The sequence below is a fragment of the Entelurus aequoreus genome, linkage group LG07, assembly GCF_033978785.1.
Source record: "Entelurus aequoreus isolate RoL-2023_Sb linkage group LG07, RoL_Eaeq_v1.1, whole genome shotgun sequence".
NCBI classification, from domain to species: Eukaryota; Metazoa; Chordata; class Actinopteri; order Syngnathiformes; family Syngnathidae; genus Entelurus; species Entelurus aequoreus.
Genome location: NC_084737.1, coordinates 60,355,748 through 60,379,121, shown reverse-complemented (window position 1 = coordinate 60,379,121; position 23,374 = coordinate 60,355,748). Strand labels below are relative to the sequence as shown.

The 23,374-nt window shown below is 37.6% G+C and overlaps 1 protein-coding gene across 8 annotated transcripts in view; it reads right to left on the bottom strand.

Annotated features, from left to right (window-relative positions):
• Window positions 1-23,374, bottom strand: part of LOC133654105 (diacylglycerol kinase zeta-like) — a 307,039-nt gene that overhangs the window by 95,237 nt on the left and 188,428 nt on the right. For all 8 annotated transcript variants that reach the window (XM_062054130.1, XM_062054125.1, XM_062054127.1 and 5 more), the window contains 3 exons: window positions 9,494-9,560; window positions 6,380-6,420; window positions 6,178-6,308 (listed from right to left, as the gene is read on the bottom strand). In XM_062054130.1, coding sequence (XP_061910114.1) covers window positions 6,178-6,308; window positions 6,380-6,420; window positions 9,494-9,560 — 239 coding nt within the window. The remainder of the gene's footprint in view (window positions 1-6,177; window positions 6,309-6,379; window positions 6,421-9,493; window positions 9,561-23,374) is intronic.

The following is a 23,374-nucleotide window of genomic DNA, read 5'->3' as shown; positions in this document are numbered from 1 at the left end:
AAATCTTAAATTGGGGGTTTTCTTCCGTAATAAAATATGTTTTTCTTTTGGTGTAAAAAAGTGCCTTGTTTCTGCCACATTTTTATCTGTGCTAGATTATGGTGATCTTTTTTATATCAATGCTACTCGTTCCTGTCTTCAAATAGTCCACTCTGTTTACCATGCTTCTTTGAGGTTCATCACAAACTGTAGAGCCATGACACGACTTGTACTCTCGGGTGGGATGGCCTTCTCTGTCCACTAGGACTATCACTGTCACTGGTTACATCTGTACATTGATTACACATAGAAGTACACACTCCTATGCTCTGAGATCCAACTATCAGCTGTTGATCGCACTGAGCTGGGGAAAAAAGCTTTTGTCTATACAGCTCCTTGTGCTTTGAACATGTTACAAAGAGACTGGAATCTGACTGAATTTCTATTCTTAAATGCTTTTAAATCTAAACTGAGAGCATTTGAAGCAGCCTAAGTTATCTGTAACTGTTTTACTTGATGTCCATCCTGTCATTGTAATGTGTAATGTGAATGTAATTGTAAATGTAACTTTGCTGCCTCTTGACCAGGACTCCCTTGAAAAAGAGGTTTTTAATCTCAGTGGGATTTTTTTCCTAGTTAAATAAAGGTTAATACAACAATTAAAAAAATACTTACTTTAAAACAAACTAATTTTGTAGTAAACCACCATGATGCCGCAATTTTACCCGCCAAAATAATAAGCAAGATACCTGCACTTTAATGATGTCCTCGCCACACCGTTCAGCTATTAATTGCACAACTTGACAACCCAAAAGAGCATATTTGTAATTTTTTTAACTAAAACACAAAGAAAAACAGCCACATTAGTTTATAACATTGGTTGCTGTATTTACACAAGACAGTGGCCAAGAATACACCAAGTATTATGCACAAGCAGTGTAGTGATACATAATATATAATAACACTAGTTTATTTCTTCATATGATCATAAACATGCACATACATCTTCATGCACTGTACACTGGCGTTGAGTGTTGTTCTTTCTTCTTTTTTTTTAAACAAACTATAGATCAGTGATATTTTTTTCTTGTCACAATTGTCTAAATAAATGGTTGACCTACATGATAAAATGTAAATGTTACATTTTACTGATGGAACAGAAAATAGTTGCAATGTTATTGAACATAATATTTAAAATATGATTTCTTAAAGCTAGTATTATCATATCTGAGTTATTGTGCAGAAATAAGGGGAAATAACTACAAATGAGCGCTACATTCGCTAACAGTGTTACAAAAAAGATCAATTAGAATAATACATAATGTTGGATATAGAGAAGAGACAAACCCTTTATTTATTGAGTCAAAAATATTAAAGTTCGGTGATTTGGCAAAATTGCAAACATCTAAAATGATGTACAAAGCAAACTATAACCTGCTACCAAAGAATGTACAACAATTCTTGTCAACTAAAGAGAAGAAATATAACCTTAGAGGAAAATCTAATTTAAAACATTTGTATGCACGTGCAGCACTTAGAACCTTTAGCATATCAGTATGTGGAATTAAATTATGGAATGGATTAAGTAATGAAGTTAAACATTGTACTGATAGGATCCAGTTTAAGACGTTGTTCAAATTAATAGTGCTTACAAAGTACAAAGAAGAAGAATTATGAGAAATACTTTCAACCTTATTGAAAATAAGATATTCTTCATCTCAGTATGTTAATAATGACTGAATTAATTAATTACATATTACAAAACTGTTGTGTATACTAATTCACAGATGTTATTTTTTTCTAAAAAGGTCAGTAAATGAATGTATATATTTGTAAACGCTCTGAAGTGGGAAAGGGGTAGGATTAAATAAGCTTTGCGTCTTCCTACTCCTTTTCGGACATGATGTAAAGTGAAATGATATGGAACTGTGTGATGTATTATACTGTAAGTGTGTTCATGTTCAAAATAAACTAAAGAAAGAAAGAAAGAAAGTTATGCACTCCAAATTGCCAAGAATTCATGTATACAACTTTGTGTATGTAAACATTGTAACACTGTATTATAGTAGTTGTGATTACATTGTTAATATTAAGTTTTGAGCGTCAAATAAATGTTTGTTCCACCATTTCCTGTTAAATAAATATGAATATTTTAATGCAAGTGTACGCTCTGTGCATAATTTTATTTTACACCCCGCTCAGAGCAAGTCAGTTCGTGTTACCCCCCATGCACCTAGCTCTACCCAGCTCCTTTGCTTAACAAAATGGCGGACGATCTGCTCAACCACTGTTTTATCCACAGCTGGTGACGTCTCTGTTTTGTCAACTTGTCTACATGGAAGAAGATGCCTCTACTACCCTCTGTTAGCTTTTGGCTTGATGTAACAAGTCACTCGGCATCCATTGCCAAGTGGGCCCCCACATCTGCGTTCCCTTTTCACGGTTTCTTCTTTTTCCCTGTTCGGGCTTTAGAAATGTTCCTTGCCCGGATGTGGGTTCAGATTAGGACTGGCCAATATATTGATTTTTTAGATACACTGTAGGTTTTTTTTGACAATTTAAAGATAACTTTTTTTCTCTCCTCTTGCTGCGGCAAGTCTCCAGGAGCTTCCGGAGCTTCCACCCTTCTCATTCACACACCTAGCAAAACATGGCTAATGCTATCAACGAATGAGAGAGAAAAGTGTGTTCCAGAGAAAGGAAAAAGGTCAGTAATTTGGTTTTGCGGTAACAGGCGTGGAACAACTGACTGCATCTGCACAACAAACTTATTCCTGCATTTCTTGCCGTGTACGGGAAGTGCAACTCTTTACAAGGCAACAACAAACTCACTCCTGCTAAAAAGTTGCTTACTGTGGTGGAATCATGGACACAAGGCACCATGTATGATGAGAGAGAAGCACAATGTACAGAGCTATTACTAAAGCAGCAATCGCTCTGCACATCGCTAAGATGTGGTGCACGTACAATGGAAAAGCCTGCATTTATCCATTCACTAAAATTATAGTCCTCTAAATATTTTACTTGATTATTTATTTGCATCCAGGTGGTCTGACGTGCTCAAATGGGGGGGAGACAGTCTTGTAGGCTTGCATCAGATAACAGTAAACCCAGTCCAAGGTAGGGTTGTTAACGATAAACCAATGCGATCGGATCTCCGGTTCGAGAAGGGGCGGGTTTGGCTATGTCGGTTACAGCCCCCTCAATTGATAAGATTTAGCTATGAATTCTTAGGTTAACTGAGTGTAGACACATAAACTGGTTGTCGCGCCGAACTAGAAATCAGTTGACAATTTTTGTCTTTAAAATGACACAAGAGCCAGGGTTGTTGGTGAAAAAGTCACACGCCATTTACGTTATTAATGGAGACGAGAATAGGCATAGATATATTGACCGGGTGTCGCGCGAGACTAGTAATCACTGAACAGTTTATATTTAAAACAACACGAGAGTCGCGGCCACCCACCAAATAATTACCCACAAGATACATAACGTCAACAAAACAACCTTCTATTTTGAACATTTGTGACCTGTGTGCCATCTCCAAAAGAAGCGCAAAAGAATACTATGGGCCTGTTATGACTTCATTGCTGAATTTGTACAATCATGTTACTGCTGAACTAAAGAGCTTCTCAACTAAACAAAGTTAATGCTTATTGCCTGTTTGAACCTCCTTTTTCCAAATGAGAATCGAAATGACAATCGCTAAAAAACCAAAGTAGAATCAGAATATACAAATCGTATTAATTCCCATACCTAGAATTAAGTATTAGGCCCTACCAAACAACAAGAATTTGGACCCCAACAGACCAGTTGCAGTGTGTGCCGATGAAGCACAAAAAGTCGTCTTGCCCCTACACCAAGAATCTTGATGAGATAAAGACCACTGACAGTAGTCAGTCACATACTACTTTTCAGTTCTATGCATGATCAAACCTTGTGGGCTCAGGATGATTCTGAGAATGCTGAGAGATCAGCCCAAAATTACATGGAAGGAGTTTGTTGATTATCACATGGGATCTGTGACCAGAGTCACCGAGGAAAATATTGGTAACATACTTTTCAGCACCCTCAATGTTCCAATGCTAATTATTCAAGGCACATTTAAAGGCCTATACAGGACTGTCTCAGAAAATTTGAATATTGTGATAAAGTCCTTTATTTTCTGTAATGCAAACTAAAAACATGGAAATGTCATACATTCTGGATTCATTACACATCAACTGAAATATTGCAAGCCTTTTATTATTTTAATATTGCTGATTATGGCATTCATTTGGAAGTCAAGGCGCTAGAGTCTGGAGGAAGGCTGGAAAGGAGCAAAATCCAAGTTGCTTGAAATCCAGTGTGAAGTTCCCACAGTCAGCAATGGTTTGGGGAGCCATGTCAGCTGCTGGTGTTGGTCCACTGTGTTTCATCAAGTCCAGAGTCAATGCAGCTGTGTACCAAGAGATTTTAGAGCACTACATGCTTCCATCTGTTGAAAAGCTCTATGGAGATGATGATTTCATTTTCCAGCATGATCCAGCAGTGCCAAAACCACCAGTAACTGGTGTACTGACCATGGCATTACTGTCCTCGATTGACCTGCCAACTTCCCTGACCTGAACCCCATAGATAATTTGTGGGGTATTGTAAAGAAGAAGCCACCCGACCCAATAATGCAAATGAGCTAAAGGCCGCTATTGAAGCATCCTGGGCATCCATAACACCTCAGCAATGCCACAGGCTGATTGCCTCCATGCCACGCCGCATTGGTGCAGTAATCCGTGCAAAAGGATTTCCAACCAAGTACTGAGTGCATTAATTGACATTTTCAAATGTTTGATTTTGTTTTGCTGTTATAAATCTTTATTTTTTACTTGGTCTGAGGAAATATCCTAATTTTTTGAGATGGGATTTTTATTGCTGATTATTGCCATAATCAGCAATATTAAGATAATAAAAGGCTTGCAATATTTCAGTTGATGTGTAATGAATCCAGAATGTATGACATTTTCATGTTTTTAGTTGCATTACAGAAAATAAAGGACTTTATCACAATATTCTAATTTTCTGAGAGAGTCCTGTATATACTTTCATTGATGAAATCAAACAGTAGTTCTTTGGCATCATCTTATCATGGTTGGAGGCAGAACCCAAAAACACAATTCCCCCTGTCAAACTTAAAGGGGAATTTTGCCTACCGTTCACAATCATTATGAGAGACAAGAACACACGTCTTTTTAATTTTTTTAAATTTTAAACATGATAAAACACGCTTGGAAGATGCGGCTAATGGGAGTCACTGTTGTAGCCTTCGAAGCCCACTAAAACAACTTCAACATTTTGTATACACACTTCAAGTCTATATACAATGTAGTAACAAACACATTCATAACAATATGTAACATGTTCAACATTTACAGAATTTTGGTCATTTTAGTGGGCTTCGAAGGCTACAACAGTGACTCCCATTAGCCGCATCTTCCAAGCATTTACACTTCACAACCTTCTTTTTTTTAATCTGAATTAATGGAGGATGAACTATTGCTTCTAGAAGCCAGTACGAAGGAAGAATGGGACGTTGGAGCAGACGTAAGCCGAGAGGTGAGGTGAAAGTGAACCGAAGCTGCAAAATGTGGAACTTGAAGACAAGCTATTTCGACATAAATGGCGTGCTTACCCATAATTAATAATACCGTAGCACGCCAATATGTTAGTACGCTAGAAAAAGAGTTCCTCAGTGTTCGCTCTTACAATAACAATGTCGCTACAGTTTGGTTATTATACAAGTTACGGAACGTAAATGAAGTATTGCTGATGGTTTTTGAATGCATTTTTAAATTGATTTAGTGGTAGAATTGATTGCTCCCATTAGCTGCATTGCTAGTTACCAAGAACAAGCCTATTTTTATGTTAGAAAGCAAAAAAAAACAAAAAACTTTTGTCTTCTTCTCTCTCATAATTATTGTGAACGCTAGGCAAAATTTAAAAAGTGCAGTTCCCCTTTAAAGAAAACTGCTATAAAGACTGTAGTGAGGAGAGGATGAATGGGGAGAATCTTTGATGAGCATTTTAGATTGTTCTTGTCTTTGCGGGTGCCGGGTGGAACTTACGAAACAGCAGGGACTCAAATAGTAATTTCCCTTTAGTGCATGATAGGCTAAGTCATGCCACACCAAATACACGCAGTTTAAAGGACAATATTCTACCTACCCGTAGTTCGCCAAGTTGGATAAAGGATGAACCAAATCAGGTACGGCAGTTGGAGACGTTCTCATAATCAGTTCAGTGTCCAAGATAAAAAGTTCCTCATGTGAGATTTCTGATACATAGTTGAGATGTTCCTGATGAAACAAGAGTTTTAACGCAGGGGAAAATGTATACCGCATGCCAGTACAGATAGAAATACACTTACCTGTGCTCTGTCTATTCTGTAAAATCGATCAGCTGTTGTTGCTGTTAAGGCAAAGGTAGAATTTCAAACATTTCTACTGCTGCAAAGCACTATTGAACATATAATGTTACTCTATGCAGGCACTGAATGTTCTGGATTTTTAATCACTGAATTCTAAAATGGTCCGATACGCTGCAACTACAGATGATATTATTTCAAGTAGTTTATAGATCATTCTAAACTAGTTTTCAATACAGTGGAACTCTGTATATTTATGATTTAGCATCTGCAGCCCCACACATTTGTGGAGTTTTGGTCAAAAAAATGTATTTCATAATTTTTGTTTCTAAGAGGCCGTTTTTTCTACAGAAAAGACAGCCCACTCACCCAAGTTGATTATAATGTATGAATATTTAACAGTAAAACATTAAATGTACAGCATAATAAAACAGCATCCAGTACAGTATACAGTACATGAACAGAGTAAGCAGTAAAGACAGGATGGACTTGTCATGACCTATTGCAAGATGACGGACAGTGCCCTGTATAGCCGCAGAAGTATTAACATTAAACTTTCCACATTCAAAACTTGCAGTGAGGTGAACACAAGTTAATATATGATCATAAGTAGCCGTTTTAGTGAAGATGGAGGTGGCCCGACAACAAACATAGTTGTGGTGGCAGCCTGACAAACAGGCTAAAGCAGGAGTCACCAACGCGGTGCCCGCGGGCACCAGGTAGCCCGTAAGGACCAGATGAGTAGCCCGATGGCCTGTTCTAAAAATAGCTCAAATAGCAGCACTTACCAGTGAGCTGCCTCTATTTTTTAAATGTTATTTATTTACTAGCAAGCTGGTCTCGCTTTGCTTGACATTTTTAATTCTAAGAGAGACAAAACTCAAATAGAATTTGAAAATCCAAGAAAATATTTTAAAGACTTGGTCTTCACTAACTGACAAAGAAACAGATAACAGATTTGGTGTCCAGTTCAAAGTGTGACATGATTTATTTAAAAATTTGAGAGTTGACTTTTGTATTTTACATGAGTTATTATTTGTACAAACATGGTGCAAAGTAATTCATGATTTTTTTTTAAATGTTAGTGGCTAGCTAGTTAAAATGGGATATTGTGATTTTACAAGACTGTCTTAGAAGTGATCATTTGAAAATGTTCAATTTGAAAAATGTGCACTTAGAGTAAATATAAAAATAAAGTGTTGCATATTGATATTTATCTGTTTCTATATATATTTATTGTGAGAAATCATTAAGATGATCAGTGTTTCCACAAAGATAAATATAATTAAATATTAATAATAACAAAGAGTTAAAGGTAAATTGAGCAAATTGGCTATTTCTGGCAAGTGTGTATCAAACTGGTAGCCCTTCGCATTAATCAGTACCCAAGAAGTAGCTCTTGGTTTCAAAAAGGTTGGTGTGACCCCTGGGCTAAAGGCTAGAACATGACTCAGATTCCTTTTGTTTAAAGTTAAAGTTAAAGTACCAATGATTGTCACATACACACTGAGTGTGGTGAAATGTGTCCTCTGCATTTGACCCATCCCCTTGTTCACCCCCTGGGAGGTGAGGGGAGCAGTGGGCAGCAGCGGTGCCGTGCCCGGGAATCATTTTTGGTGATTGAACCCCCAATTCCAACCCTTGATGCTGAGTGCCAAGCAGGGAGGTAATGGGTCCCATTTTTATAGTCTTTGGTATGACCCGGCAGGGGTTTGAACTCACAACCTACCGATCTCAGGGTGGCCACTGAGTAGGTACCACTAGGCCACTGAGTAGGTTTATTAATTAACTTTTATTATTATTCATTAGTAGTAAATTCACATATATTTTATAATTTAAGTGTGCTTAATAGGTGTGTGAGAGGACTTTAACCTGGATTATGCAGGGCTACAATTAGCTAGTTAGTTTCCTTCGTCACAAGTGAACAATGGTAACTGAAGTGAGACAAAGATGAGTGCTGCAGCAAAATGCTGCAGGGATCTACTATCGTCATTTAAAAACATTTTTTTAAATTCTCCCAAGAGAAGCTATGTTAGGCCTTCATTACAGCCTTCTTCAGTTTCTGTTTCTGGGGTTTTACTGGTGTAACCAATGTTAAAATTCCACTTAAGAACTTTCGGTTTTGGTTGATTTGGCGGCGCCAGTGGACTAAAGCGGTAGGGTTTTGCCAGAAGAAGACCACATTTACCATGATGCATATAACGTCATACTGACATGATATCCGCAGTAATATTGGCACAGATATTACGTCTTTAATGGCTATGCTGATGTTAATTAGCAGACACTATTAATAAATAACTATAGATTGCGCTACAAATATATTGGGGCAGATGCAGGTCCGAAGCAAAGAAAGACCGGCGTGGGATTTTTTTCGAAGGAAGTAGTAGTGCAACTATCACGCTGGTGGCTATTTATTGCTACCACGCACATTCCTGATAGCTAACATTAGCATTATCATTTGGATTTGAGCATCGAAAGTCACTTACTAGCCCAGGTTACTTTGAATTACTTTTTTTTCTTTATCTGTGATGTTCACAAATTTGATTATATTTTGACTGCATTTGTTTTGACTCAAATTCCACAAGGAATCTTTAAGCTTGCTTATGTGAAAGTATACATTCCTAATATTGTGTTCAATACTATGACCCCTCCAACTAAGTCTCTGCTCAAACAAGTTTCATATATTTATCATGTACAATGAAAAATATTTTATTTAATTGTGCTGTTATTTTGGGTTGGAGTTACAGCACAAACATTTAAAAATGAACTTTTATCAGAGAACATTAAAGTTTGCAACCATCTAGTTCCAAACAGGCATTAAAATAGAAACACATAAATGTAATAATGACTGTTTTGATAGAAGTCCAATATGTTTGCGAATGTTTTGCATGCCAACAGTGTTTATCAGTGTCAGGAGGCACACCTTTCCTAGAAGCAATTGTTGGCATAAAAATAAACTGGCTTTTTTAACATTTTTTGGGGGGGGAGCTAAGGATGGAATGTACCGAGTCCTTTTGCTCAGATTGATCCTTATGCATACATTTGGGTCCTGTAATCACGCCAACTATAATTCATACTCTCAATGGAAAAGTTTGATAATTGTGTTGTCTAACTTACAATCAAGGAAACACCACTTTGGGGACATTTGCTGCGAGGAAAGATTCTTCATCTTGGCAGCGTCCTCCTAAAGACACATTTTTAAAAAAGGTTAAAGCATGATATCAGAAGTTTAAGAGTGATAACATAATACAAATGCACTTATCAGACCCTGCATTAACATACTTTCAGCAATATAACATATGGGTAAAATTCCACTTTTGCAAAGAATATTAGAAACAAAATTTAAACTTTTGTTGAACTGTAGATCAAGACGATCAAGAAGAAGATCACATAAAACCAACTTGCTCCCTCTTCTGCTTCCCTGTAGGTCATTTAGACTGTAAGTTACAAACGGAGTGTGCTGTGTTCAGAGACAAATACTGTATGAACTTCTGCTTTGTACTACAATAGTGTTGGACTCCTCTGATAATGATGAAAACATTGCTGCCAGTCCAAATACCATAGACTAAAAGAAACATGGATTTAGCTACAGACACCAAAAACTCTGGATATTCTATAAATGTTTTCCCCTGTGTTTATTAATACTTTCAAATTAATGTTCACTAATAATTTGCTGACTTAAGGTGGCCAAGCATTATTTATTGCACAAGGCACATCAACTACCAACATTCTATTTGGGGCTAAATGGAGGTTTGAACAACCAGCTTTTTTGATCAATTGTGGACACTGCACCAATCTCACGCCAAGTCAACAAAGCTCATTCAGTATGGACTGGTCGGGTAAAATGCCATGCTCCAGTACCTCAGTAAGCATCTTGAGCTGGTTAAATATTCTACAAACAGTACAGAAAATGTATTATACCTCCTGTATCTGAGATAAAATGTATTATCGACATAATTTCAATAATTAGAAATGATCCTCAACTGGTACTTAGGGGAGAAGGCTTAAGATTGCGATTGTAGGTGACTACTATAGAAACATCCTCCAGTCCTCCTTAAAAATAGGAACCACCACCTCCCTGTACTGTAAGAAACGTATGCAGAGAAGCAACTTGAAAGGCACAACAGGATACTGAGGTTACAGTTTGCATGAGCGCACCAATTGTACAAAATAGGATTGAGGAAGCATTGAGTGGGCTGATGAGTTTCTAACTCTTTAGTATCTTGTACTTCCAGCATAACAACACACCCTATAACAAATATCAAAATGGTTTTATGGACAAGATGACAGGTTTGCTTTACTTAACTAGAAGAACTCAGGAGAAACCTTGTTAATTCTGTTAAATATATTCTAACAAAAAATTAAGAAGTTCTAAAGCCATAAAGGGCGTCCCAAATAGGTACTTCCAAGGTGAGAAAACTAAGTGGCCAGTGAATATACGGTATATGCATATAGCATGTGTCTTATTTTATGTGCTAATATACAGGTATATGTTTAACTGCTGGGAGGGTTCACATAAGGTTTTACAATGTTAAGTATAGTTAATACATATTATCATGCTAACCTAACCAAAGTTATTCTACAAACTAATAAATGGGGTTTACCAAAAACAAAACAAAAAACACCCCTTCAATCCCCCTTTACATCTGACTTGCTTATGTAATCTCATTGTTGTGTTCTGCAGCAGTCTACAGCTAAATCAGATTCCTGCAAGGCTTTTTACAAGAAAACCTTTAAAGGCTTAATAAAAAAGCTAGCTTGTGGTCAACAACAAGTGGTCAACTTTCTGCTCCAAAGGAAATTGATGTCAACATTAATACCATTGATACATGCATTCCACTAAATAGAAGGAACTACAACACCGCTCCGGTAATCCTGGCTAACAGAACATCCCAAGTGGCACTGCTGAAACAAGGAAAGAAGGGTCCAAATGTGTACATGAATAAGCACCTCACCAAACGTATTGCTGAAATCGCCAAGAAAGCATGCGACTTGGGGAACAAGGGAAAAATTCAGGGAACTAACTTGGAGCACCAACAGTAAAATCTAGATCAAGCTGAATGGAGGTCCAGAAGCAAGAGTACTTGTTGTCTATGACATCAAGGATCTGGACAGCGTTCGACAACAACAACAATAATGAAGTTTGACGGAAAACAAACAACATTCAATATAAACACTACCACGTTCATTGGGACCATTGAACAAGAAGACCTGGATTTAGGAGCACATTCATCTCCACTCATTGACATTATTGACACAACAAAAAAGATTTCCTGAACAAGAAAATATAGACCTGTAAATGTTCTGCAACATAGACCATAAAAGCCAACAATTTGACCACAATATAGTTTCAGATACACCTGTTTCTCTCACAAGGGTAATAGTTTTTAGTACGCAGATGAACATTATAATAGCAACATTAAATCTGACAACCAACAATAAATCATTCTACAACAGCAGAAGCTTGTATGCTAACTACAACATGAATAACTTTTTGGAACAATTTAAGAATACATTCAAAGTGATTGCCATCTCAGAAACATGGATCAATGCTAAAAAAGGAATATGTTTTGATTTGGGAAGATATGAACTAAATTACACCAAAAGAACCAAGAAAAACAGAGGAGAATTAGCTGCGTACATGATGAAGAACCTGGACTACAAAGTGGTAAAAAACATGTCGCTCGCTTCTGATAAAATCTTAGAAAGTATAACCATTGAAATATGACATGACAAAGGCAAACACTTATTGATCAGATTGATATGGAACACGGAAGTCATGTATTGAAATGGACTGGATCAAGGCAACCTTCACTGACATCAGCCAGAAATAACTTTTCTTACATGGTGACTTCGACATTGTCCTTCTGAGCCCAAATAAGCAAAATAACTTTGACGACCTCACAGATACAATGTACTGTTTATATCCAAAGATCACAAGGCCAAGCATAAAAGGGACTCTGTGCCACACTTATCGATATTATTTTTACCAACAATTTTGATAACAAGTAACAAGTGGTCTGTTAATAACAGACATTAGTCAACATCTACCAATTTTCACAATCTATAACGGAATCTGCAGGAAGCGGAACACGGTTGACAAAAAGATATTACAGTCATGCATTCATTTAATTTTCCTTTATTTAACCAGGTAAAAACTAATTGATATTACGATGTATTTTGCAAGAATAACCTGACCAAGAGGGCAGCAAAATAGGTTGCATAAATAAATAGAACAACCAAAAACACGAGCAGTCACACATTATACAGGTATATGAAAGTACAAATTACTTACATAAAAGCACACAATAGGTAAAAAACACAATTTTTCTATGAAAACTATTTTAAAACAAGCTAAAAACAAGTACAGTGCCCAATAAAACCAGATTTTCAATCCATTAAAATGGCCTGAAATTCCAGCAGAACAGCAAGTGGTCAACTTTCTGCAATCAAAAGAAATTGAAATTGACATTAATACCATCGAAACATGCATCCCACTGAACGGAAGAAACAACAACGCCACTCCAGTCGTGCTCGTGAAACTCGTAAACAGAACATCTAAAATGGCATTGCTGAGACAGGGAAAGAAGCTGAAGGGAACAAATGTGTACATGAATGAGCATCTCACAAAACGTAATGCTGGAATCGCCAAGAAAGCATGCGACTTGAGAAAGCAGGGAAAAATCCAGGGAACTTGGAGCGCCAACTGTAAAATCTACATCAAGCTGAATGGAAGTCCAGAAGCAAGAGTAATTGTTGTCCATGACATCAAGGACCTGGACAATTTTTGAAGTTTACACAGTTTCCACAACAACGATGATAATGGACTCTGACAGAAAACAAGCACCTAAATTCAGCATCGACACTACTATGTTCCAAGGGACGACTAAACAAGAGGACCTACATTCAGGATTGCATCCACCTACACTTATAGAGATTATTGAAACAACATCAAAGATTGTTGAACAAGAAAATATGGAACTAAAAAATTTCTGCAACAATGATCACAAAAACCAGGATTTGGAAAATGATATAGATCCAGATACACATTTTTTCTCCCACATCAGTAATAATTGTTTTTATTACACAAATGATCAATATAATAGCAACATTAAATGTGATAACAAATTATCAATTATTCATTTCAATAGCAGAAGCTTATATGCAAATTACAACAACATTAAGAACTTTTTGGAACACATCAACTAACCCTTCAAAGTGATTGCTGTCACAGAAACATGGATTGATGATAAAAAAGGAATAGATTTTGATCTGGAAGGATATGAACTAAACTACATCAACAGAACCAACAAAAATGGAGGAGGAGTAGCTGTGTACGTGATGAAGAACCTGAACTATAAAGTGGTAAAAAACATGTAATTTGCTATAGATAATATCTTAGAATGTATAACCATTGAAATATGTCAGGAAAAAAGCAAAAACATATTCATCAGTTGTATATATAGATCACCTAAGTCAAGTATAGAAACATTTGAAGAATGGATCAAGGCAACTTACATGGACAATGGTCAAAGAATCATGTTCTTATGCGGTGACTTTAATATTGACTTATTGAACCCTAACAAGCAAAAGTCTATTGATGACTTCATTGATACAATGTACAGCATCAGTTTATATCCTAAAATCACAAAGCCAAGCAGAATCACAGGACACTGTGCCACGCTTATTGATAATATTTTTACCAATGATTTTGATAATAACACTACAAGTGGTCTACTTATAACCGACATTAGTGATCATCTGCCAGTTTTTACAATATATGATGGAAACTATAAGAAGAACATGGAAGACAAAAGGACATTTCGAAGACTGTGCACAGAGTAGAGGATGACTGCTTTCAAGATCGAGTTACAAAAGCAAGATTGGGACAATGTGTACAATGAAAAAGAGGTTGATGAAGCATATGAACATTTCTTAAACAAGTTCATAATACTTTATGACAAACATTGTCCATGGATACAACTCAGTAACAAGCAGAGAAAGAATAATCAACCATGGATGACAAAAGGATTTAAATATGCTTGTAAGAAGAAGAATACACTATATAGGAAATTTATAGCACAAAGAACTATGAGGCAGAAATTAAGTACAAAAACTATAAAAACAAGTTAACAAACATACTACGATCATGTAGAAAAGAATATTACAGTGAATTATTGGACAGGAACAAAAATAATATGAGAGCAACATGGGGCGTCCTCAATAGCATTATTAAAAATGAAACTAAGAGGGACTACCCTCAATACTTCTTAGACGGAAATAAAAAAAAATGACAACATAAAGGAAGTAGTTGAAAGCTTTAATAATTATTTTGTAAACATTGGACCAAAATTGGAAGAAAGGATTCCAGACCCAGTTTCAATTGAGGACTATAATGATACCATAGAGTGAATTCCCAACTCCATGTTCCTCAGTAATGTGACACAGGAGGAAATAGTTACAATTGTGAAAACATGTAAATCTAAGACTTCAACTGATTGTAACGGAATTGATATGGAAACGATAAAAAAGGTTATTGAAGAGATCTCAGAACCATTAATGTATATTAGTAACCTATCCTTTCAAACAGGTACTTTTCCAAATAAGATGAAAATTGCTAAAGTTGCACCAATTTATAAGACTGGAGACAAACATCAAGTTACAAATTATAGACCTGTTTCTCTACTTCCACAATTTTCTAAAATCATTGAAAAACTGTTCAATAACAGATTAGAGAGTTTCATAAATAAAAATAGAATACTCGAAGAGAACCAATATGGATACAGAGCTAATGTTTCAACTTCAATGGCTTTAATTTAAATTACAGAAGAAATTACCAATGCAATAGATAGTAAAAAATGTGCGGCAGCAGTGTTTATGGATCTAACTAAAGCATTTGACACAATTAATCACAATATTTTAATTAAAAAACTGGAACGATATGGCATCAGAGGGTTAGTCTTAAACTGGATAAGAAGTTATCTAACAAACAGGAAATAATACGTGAAGCTAGCCGAACACACGTCTACAACGCTAAATATATCCTGTGGTGTACCTCAGGGATCAATACTAAGACCTAAATTATTCAATCTCTATATAAATGACATTTGTAAAGTTACAAAAGATTTACAGTTAGTATTATTTGCGGATTATACAACAGCGTTTTACTCAGGAGAGAACACACAGAAGCTAATACAAATAACAGAAGAAATTAACAAATTAAAAAGATGGTTTGACAAAAACAGATTATCATTGAATCACAGTAAAACTAAGATAATGCTATTTGGTAACAGTAGAAGAGAAAGTCAAACACAAATACAAATAGATGGAGTAGAAATTAAAGTTAAAGTACCAATGATTGTCACACACACGCTAGGTGTGGTGAAATTTGTCCTCTGCATTTGACCCATTCCCTTGATCACCCCCTGGGAAGTGAGGGGAGCAGTGGGCAGCAGCGGTGCCGCGCCCGGGAATCATTTTTGGTGATTTAACCCCCAATTCCAACCCTTGATGCTGAGTGCCAAGCAGGGAGGTAATGGGTCCCATTTTTATAGTCTTTGGTATGACTCGGCCGGGGTTTGAACTCACAACCTACCGATCTCAGGGCGGACACTCTAACCACTTGGCCACTGAGTAGGATTTGAAAGGATTATTGAAAGAGTAAATGAAACTAAATTACTAGGTATAATGATTGATGATAAATTGAACTGGAAATCTCATGTAAAAAATATACAACATAAAGTAGCGAGAAACACATCAATAATGAATAAAGCAAAACATGTTCTAGACAAAAAATCACTTCATATTCTCTACTGCTCGCTGGTGTTACCATATCTGAGTTACTGTGTAGAAATATGGGGAAATAACTACAAAAGTACACTTCATTCACTAATGGTGTTACAAAAAAGATCAGTTACAATAATACATAATGCTGGATATAGAGAACATACAAACCCTTTATTTATTGAATCAAAAATACTGAAATTCCATGACATAGTGAATTTGCAAACAGCTAAAATTATGCACATAGCAAACTATAACCTGCTACCCAAGAATATACAACAATTCTTCTCAAAAAAAGAGGAGAAATATAATCTTAGAGAAAAACGTAATTTAAAACATTTGTATGCACGTACAACACTTAAGACCTTCAGTATATCAGTATGTGGAATTAAATCATGGAATGGATTAAGCAAAGCAATCAAACAATGTACTAATATGATCCACTTCAAGAAACTCTTCAAACTTAAAGTGTTTACAAAGTACAAAGAAGAAGAACCATGATAAACATTCTCAATTTATTTCATCCATCCATTCATTCATTCTTAAAGTAATCTTACTTATCTCATCATATGAAATATGACTTACTTCACCAATTATTATTATCAAATTATTACTATTATTTACTTATTTATTTTTATTGTGATTACTTATGGAGTTTATTGTGAATAAGTTGTGAACGTGAAGTGAACAAAAAGTTTTAGCAACTGTTATGTAAAGAAAAGGGGTAGGATTAAATAAGCTCTGCTTCTTCCAGTGGTGTGCAGTCACTAGAGGCAGGGGAGGCACGGCCTCACCTGCCATCATGGAAAGAAAAAAAAAAGTAAAAAGAAAAAACAATTAATTAAGTTGTTATATGTATGCAGTGATTATACCAAAGTTATTTTCCATTTAACTTCACCAGTTTTAGATTTTTTTAATTTTTATTTTCACATTTGCCGTTCAAATACTGAGAAGAGACGGTGCGGTGATCAGCAGTCAGTTGAGGCACGTCACTGTGTTGTGCCTCAACATGGATTGTGCGCAATGACTCGGCTAACTGCTGGCCTGCTGTGCAGTGAGACCGTATTGCTATATGAATTATATTACACATTTCCATAGTTTAGTTAGCTGAGGTATATAATGTACAGTGTATTTTGTCAACAACTGTATGTGTGTAACGTATTTTTAGTGCTGAGCATTCATAAAACTGCTGCGAAGACACACTGTGTGAGGCTCGTCTCATAACCCCGCCTCCTGGTGCCAAGCAGCTCCGCCGCAGAATGCACCGCTCGACGGGAGCGCCACACCAACCAAAGCCCACACCCAAACCCTCCACGTGCAAGACCGAATCCACCCAAAAAAAGTCACTTAACAAGAAGCCAAAAAGTGCAAAAACAACAATGCTCGCGCTGCAGGAGCCGCGAACGACCGCAGGGACACAACATTAGGTACACCTGCACTGCAGGTTCATATGTTTGTAAATCTGACTGTGATGATGCAGTCGTGCCTCACCAGACATTAACCTCACTGCACGCCACTGGCTTCTTCCTACTCCTTTTCGAACATGTTGAAAAGAGAAACTGGAAATTGTGATGTATCATGTTGTATGCTTGCATGTTCGAAATAAACTCAAACTCAAACTTTCACTCTGAACTTACGTAGAGGAGCATGTTTGTTTATAATATTGATAAATACATCATGAAAATATTTCCAAGCCAACTCCACATCACGAAAAAAAGAGTGATCTTGGACCAATCCAAATACCATATATCGTGATAAAAAGCTTGCCCACAAAAATGCATTGGGAATGCAAAAAATGCATCCCTTGTGTGGTGTTCGGGTCTGTGGGACCCGTTTTCGATTTTTATTAAAAGAAAAATGATAAAATTAATTAATTTTTCAAACTGAGACTCACTGGCTTTGGCTCATTTTCTGTGAAGAACATATATCAGAATACATATTTAATGAACACACCCCCTACACATTTCTATTACATATAAGATGTCCGGGTCCACTGGAGCGAATAGAAGTGTGGAAATTGATGTTCTGTGTACCACCCGCAATCACTCACTCACTCACACACACACCCCCCCCCCCCCCCCCCACACACACACACACACACACACACACACACACACACACACACACACACACACACACACACACACACACACACACACACACACACACACACGCGCACACACAAACACACACACACACACACACAGCAGGCCTAGACAGGGGCAGGACAGAGTGTAGGTACACAGAACATCAGAGGGTCGAATGTGCGAGAAAATGAGAGCAGACAGTGTTGACAAACAATGTTCAACCTTGTGTGGGAACCGCAGGTGCAGAAACACAAAAGAAGAATCCCTGTGGTATGCAGAAACTGGTAGAAAAATGTCCATGCATCGTTCATATTGTTGTTACTCAGCCAGTGTTTGTAGGTCTTAGACTTAGACTTACTTTTTATTGTCATTCAAATTTGAACTTTACAGTACAGATACGAACAAAATTGTGTTGCATTAGCTCATGGTAGTGCAGGATAAAAAAGCAATAAGGTGCATATATAAATAAATAGATTACTGTACAGATAAATATATTGCACTTTTTCAAATGCATCCACGTTTGTGGATGTATGTTATATTGTCTTTATATTCCAGCAAGTTAATACATTTTTGGGGGGAATTGAGGGGATTATTATGATGCGTTCAAGAGTCTTACGGCCTGAAGGAAGAAGCTGTTACAGAACCTGGAGATTCTGCTACGGAGGCTGCGGACCTCTTTCTAGAGTCCAGCAGTGAAAACAGTCCTTGGTGGGGGTGGGAGGAGTCTCTGCAGATTTTCTGAGCCCTGGTCAGGCAGCGGCTTTCTGCGATCTCCTGAATAGGAGGAAGAGGAGTCCTGATTATCTTTTCCGTCCTCACCACTCTCTGGAGAGACTTCCAGTTTGAGGCACTGCAGGCTCCAGTCCAGACAGAGATGCAGTTGGTCTGTAGGCTCTCTATAGTGCCTCCGTAGAATGTGGTGAGAATGGGGGGAGGGAGCTGTGCTCTTTTCATACGATGCAAAAAGTGCATGTGCTGCTGAGCTCTTTTTGCAAGAGCTTCGGTGTGTAGGGACCAGGTCATATTGTTAGTTATCTGCACCCCCAGGAACTTGGTGCTGCTTACCATTGATGAAGAGTGGAGCGTGGCTGGACTGGTGCTTCCTGAAGTCGACGATGATCTCCTTGGTCTTGTCGACGTTCAGGACCAGGTTGTTGGTTCTGCACCAACGTGAACAGCAGCGGACTCAGGACGCAGCCGTTGCTCAGGGAGATGGCACTGGAGGTGTTGTCTCCTACTCTCACAGATTGGGGTCTGTCTGAGAGGAAGTCAAGCAGCCAGTTGCATAGGGGGGTACTGAATCCAAGGGGGGCCAGTTTGCTCACCAAGTGCTGCGGGATGATGGTGTTGAATGCCAAAATGAAGTCCAGAAACAACACCCGCACGTGTGTGTCACCAAATCTGCACGTGTGTGTCCTTTCCTTCCAGATGTTCTAAGCTCAAGTGGAGTGCAGAGGGGATGGTGTCCTCTGTGGAGCGGTTAGGGCGATAAGCAAACTGGTATGGGTCGAATGTAGGGGGAAGTCTGGAGACAATGTAGTCCTTTACCAGCCTCTTGAAGCACTTCATTACAGATGTTTTTTGGGATAAGGTAAACATCTGTTCAGTATTTTAACATAAAAGTGTTTGATTGTGAGGCATTAAAAGCCACAAAATGCAACGGGTCCATCAGACCCACAAACACTGGCTGAGTAACAACAATATGAACACCACACAAGGGTTAAAATAATTTGTGGTAGCTTACCATGCTTAACAGTGGCAATAACACATCATCACAACAAATAATTTGCAAAAATACCAATATAAGAGTATTCATGAGGAGTATGTGTTTAGAAAAAGATCTAAAAGAGAATAATTCTCTCAGCATTTAAGGTGTTGGATGGGTTAGGCCGCTAATGAACTGTGTAAGATTAAAAGAGTCACAGGTTGATCTCAAACAATCAGATAAAGACAACAACCAGTCCCAATTCAAAATCCCCCAATAAGAAGAATCTTATTGGCTCGGAGTCATGGCTCAGATATTGACAAGGAGATGCCGGAGCCTTGAGACCCTCTTAAAATCATTACATTCTCCTGTTTGATCCACTTGGCCTTCCCGTGAAACATATATAGACAAGTGGTTAAAAAGAAAGCAATGTGACGGGCCACCATTTATTCAGTAGAGATCAAAAACGCTTCTATAAGCTGGGTCTATCAATAAATAAAATACAATAATAAAAACAATAAATGTAATACTATTTCACACTGTTCATACACTTGCTTTTTTTTGCATTGGTGCACTTGCCGGAAAAAAAGTCATAGAATGGGCTAAGTGCTGCCTGAGGTATATTTTCAACATTTTTAGTAGCCTTTGTATTTTGTTCGCTTACAGAATGACTGAAAAATGACCCTGAAAACCAAACGTACATAAGGTTACACTCCAACGAGCACATCAACTAATGGAAGTTACAAAAAAAATCTTGTCTTTGTAGTGCATTTAAAGGGAACTGTATAATGTTCCGTCCAATTTATCATGCGTCTGAGCAAACGCAAAAACTTCCTGAGCATTCAATGGAGGACATGTGAGCAACATCAGAAGTGCACGCTGCTGCCGTACCAGCAGCACGTCTGTCCCAAACCTGACATAATAAGTTAAATGTCTCATTATTACAATCAAATGACAGCAGTCTATGCATCCATTTTCTACCGCTTGTCCCTCTCGGGGTAATGGGGGTGCTAGAGCCTATCCCAGCTGCACTTGGGCGGAAGGCCGTGTACACCCTGGAAAAGTCACTTCCTCATCGCAGAGCCAACTCAGATACACAGACACTTCATTATGTTATTTTTTTAATCTTGGTGATTTGGCCCACTGACAATGAAAATAACAAAAACATGCTGTTTTTCATGAGCTATGTACAAAACCCGTTTCCATATGAGTTGGGAAATTGTGTTAGATGTAAATATAAACGGAATACCAATGATTTGCAAATCATTTTCAACCCATATTCAGTTGAATATGCTACAAAGACAACATATTTGATGTTCAAACTGATAAACATTTTTTTTTTTTGCAAATAATCATTAACTTTAGAATTTGATGCCAGCAACACGTGACAAAGAAGTTGGAAAGGTGGCAATAAATACTGATAAAGTTGAGGAATGCTCATCAAACACTTATTTAGAACATCCCACAGTTGAACAGGCAAATTGGGAACAGGTGGGTGTCATGATTGGGTATAAAAGTAGATTCCATGAAATGCTCAGTCATTCACAAACAAGGATGGGGCAAGGGTCACCACTTTGTCAACAAATGCGTGAGCAAATTGTTGATCAGTTTAAGAAAAACCTTTCTCAACCAGCTATTGCAAGGAATTTAGGGATTTCACCATCTACGGTCCATAATGTCATCAAAGGGTTCAGAGAATCTGGAGAAATCATTGCATGTAAGCAGCTAAGCCTGTGACCTTCGATCCCTCAGGCTGTACTGCATCAACAAGCGACATCAGTGTGTAAAGGATATCACCACATGGGCTCAGGAACACTTCAGAAACCCACTGTCAGTAACTACAGTTGGTCGCTACATCTGTAAGTGCAAGTTAAAACTCTCCTATGCAAGTAGAAAACCTTTTATCAATAACACCTAGAAACGGCCTGAGCTCCTCTAAGATGGACTGATACAAAGTGGAAAAGTGTTCTGTGGTCTGACGAGTCCACATTTCAAATTGTTTTTGGAAACTGTGTACGTCGTGTCCTTTGGACCAAAAAGGAAAAGAACCATCCGGATTGTTATAGGCGCAAAGTTGAAAAGCCAGCATTTGTGATGGTATGGGGGTGTATTAGTGCCCAAGACATGGGTAACTTACACATCTGTGAAGGCGCCATTAATGCTGAAAGGTACATACAGGTTTTAGAGCAATATATGTTGCCATCCAAGCAACGCTACCATGGACGCCCCTGCTTATTTCAGCAAGACAATGCCAAGCCACGTGTTACATCAACGTGGCTTCATAGTAAAAGAGTGCGGGTACTAGACTGGCCTGCCTGTAGTCCAGAATTGAAAATGTGTGGCGCATTATGAAGCCTAAAATACCACAACGGAGACCCCCGGACTGTTGAACAACTTAAGCTGTACATCAAGCAAGAATGGGAAAGAATTCCACCTGAGAAGCTTAAAAAATGTGTCTCCTCAGTTCCCAAACGTTTACTGAGTGTTGTTAAAAGGAAAGGCCATGTAACACAGTGGTGAACATGCACTTTCCCAACTACTTTGGCACTTGTTGCAGCCATGAAATTCTAAGTTAATTATTATTTGCAAAAAAAAAAAAAGTTTATGAGTTTTAACATCAAATATCTTGTCTTTGTAGTGCATTCAATTGAATATGGGTTGAAAAGGTTTTGCAAATCATTGTATTCCGTTTATATTTACATTTAACACAATTTCCCAACTCATATGGAAACGGGGTTTGTACAAGTATTGTATGTCTGGGTGGGGGTCCTACTTTGGAAATGATTTGTAAGCCTTTAAGAGATCACATTTATTGCACAATGAGATGTATGCATGGGATAAAGTGTACACTCTTGTAAATTTGTGTCTGTAAAATACATCTTTTTATTAGCATTTATGAAATCTAGTAACAGCATTTAAGGATAAATATCTTTTAATTAACATTCTTAATAAATGACAGTGGAATTCGCACTAGAGATGTCCGATAATGGCTTTTTTGACGATATCCAATATTCCGATATTGTCCAACTCTTAATTACCAATTCCGATATCAACCGATACAGATATATACAGTCGTGGAATTAACACATTATTATGCCTAATTTTGTTGTGATGCCCCGCTGGATGCATTAAACAATGTTACAAGGTTTCCAAAATAAATCAACTCAAGTAATGGAAAAAAAATGCCAACATGGCACTGCCATATTTATTATTGAAGTCACAAAGTGCATTATTTTTTTTAACATGCCTCAAAACAGCAGCTTGGAATTTGGGACATGCTCTCCCTGAGAGAGCATGAGGAGGTTGAGGTGGGCGGGGTTGAGGTGGGGACGGGGCGTCCCAGAAGAGTTAGTGCTGCAAGGGGTTCTGGGTATTTGTTCTGTTGTGTTTATGTTGTGTTACGGTGTGGCTGTTTTCCCGAAA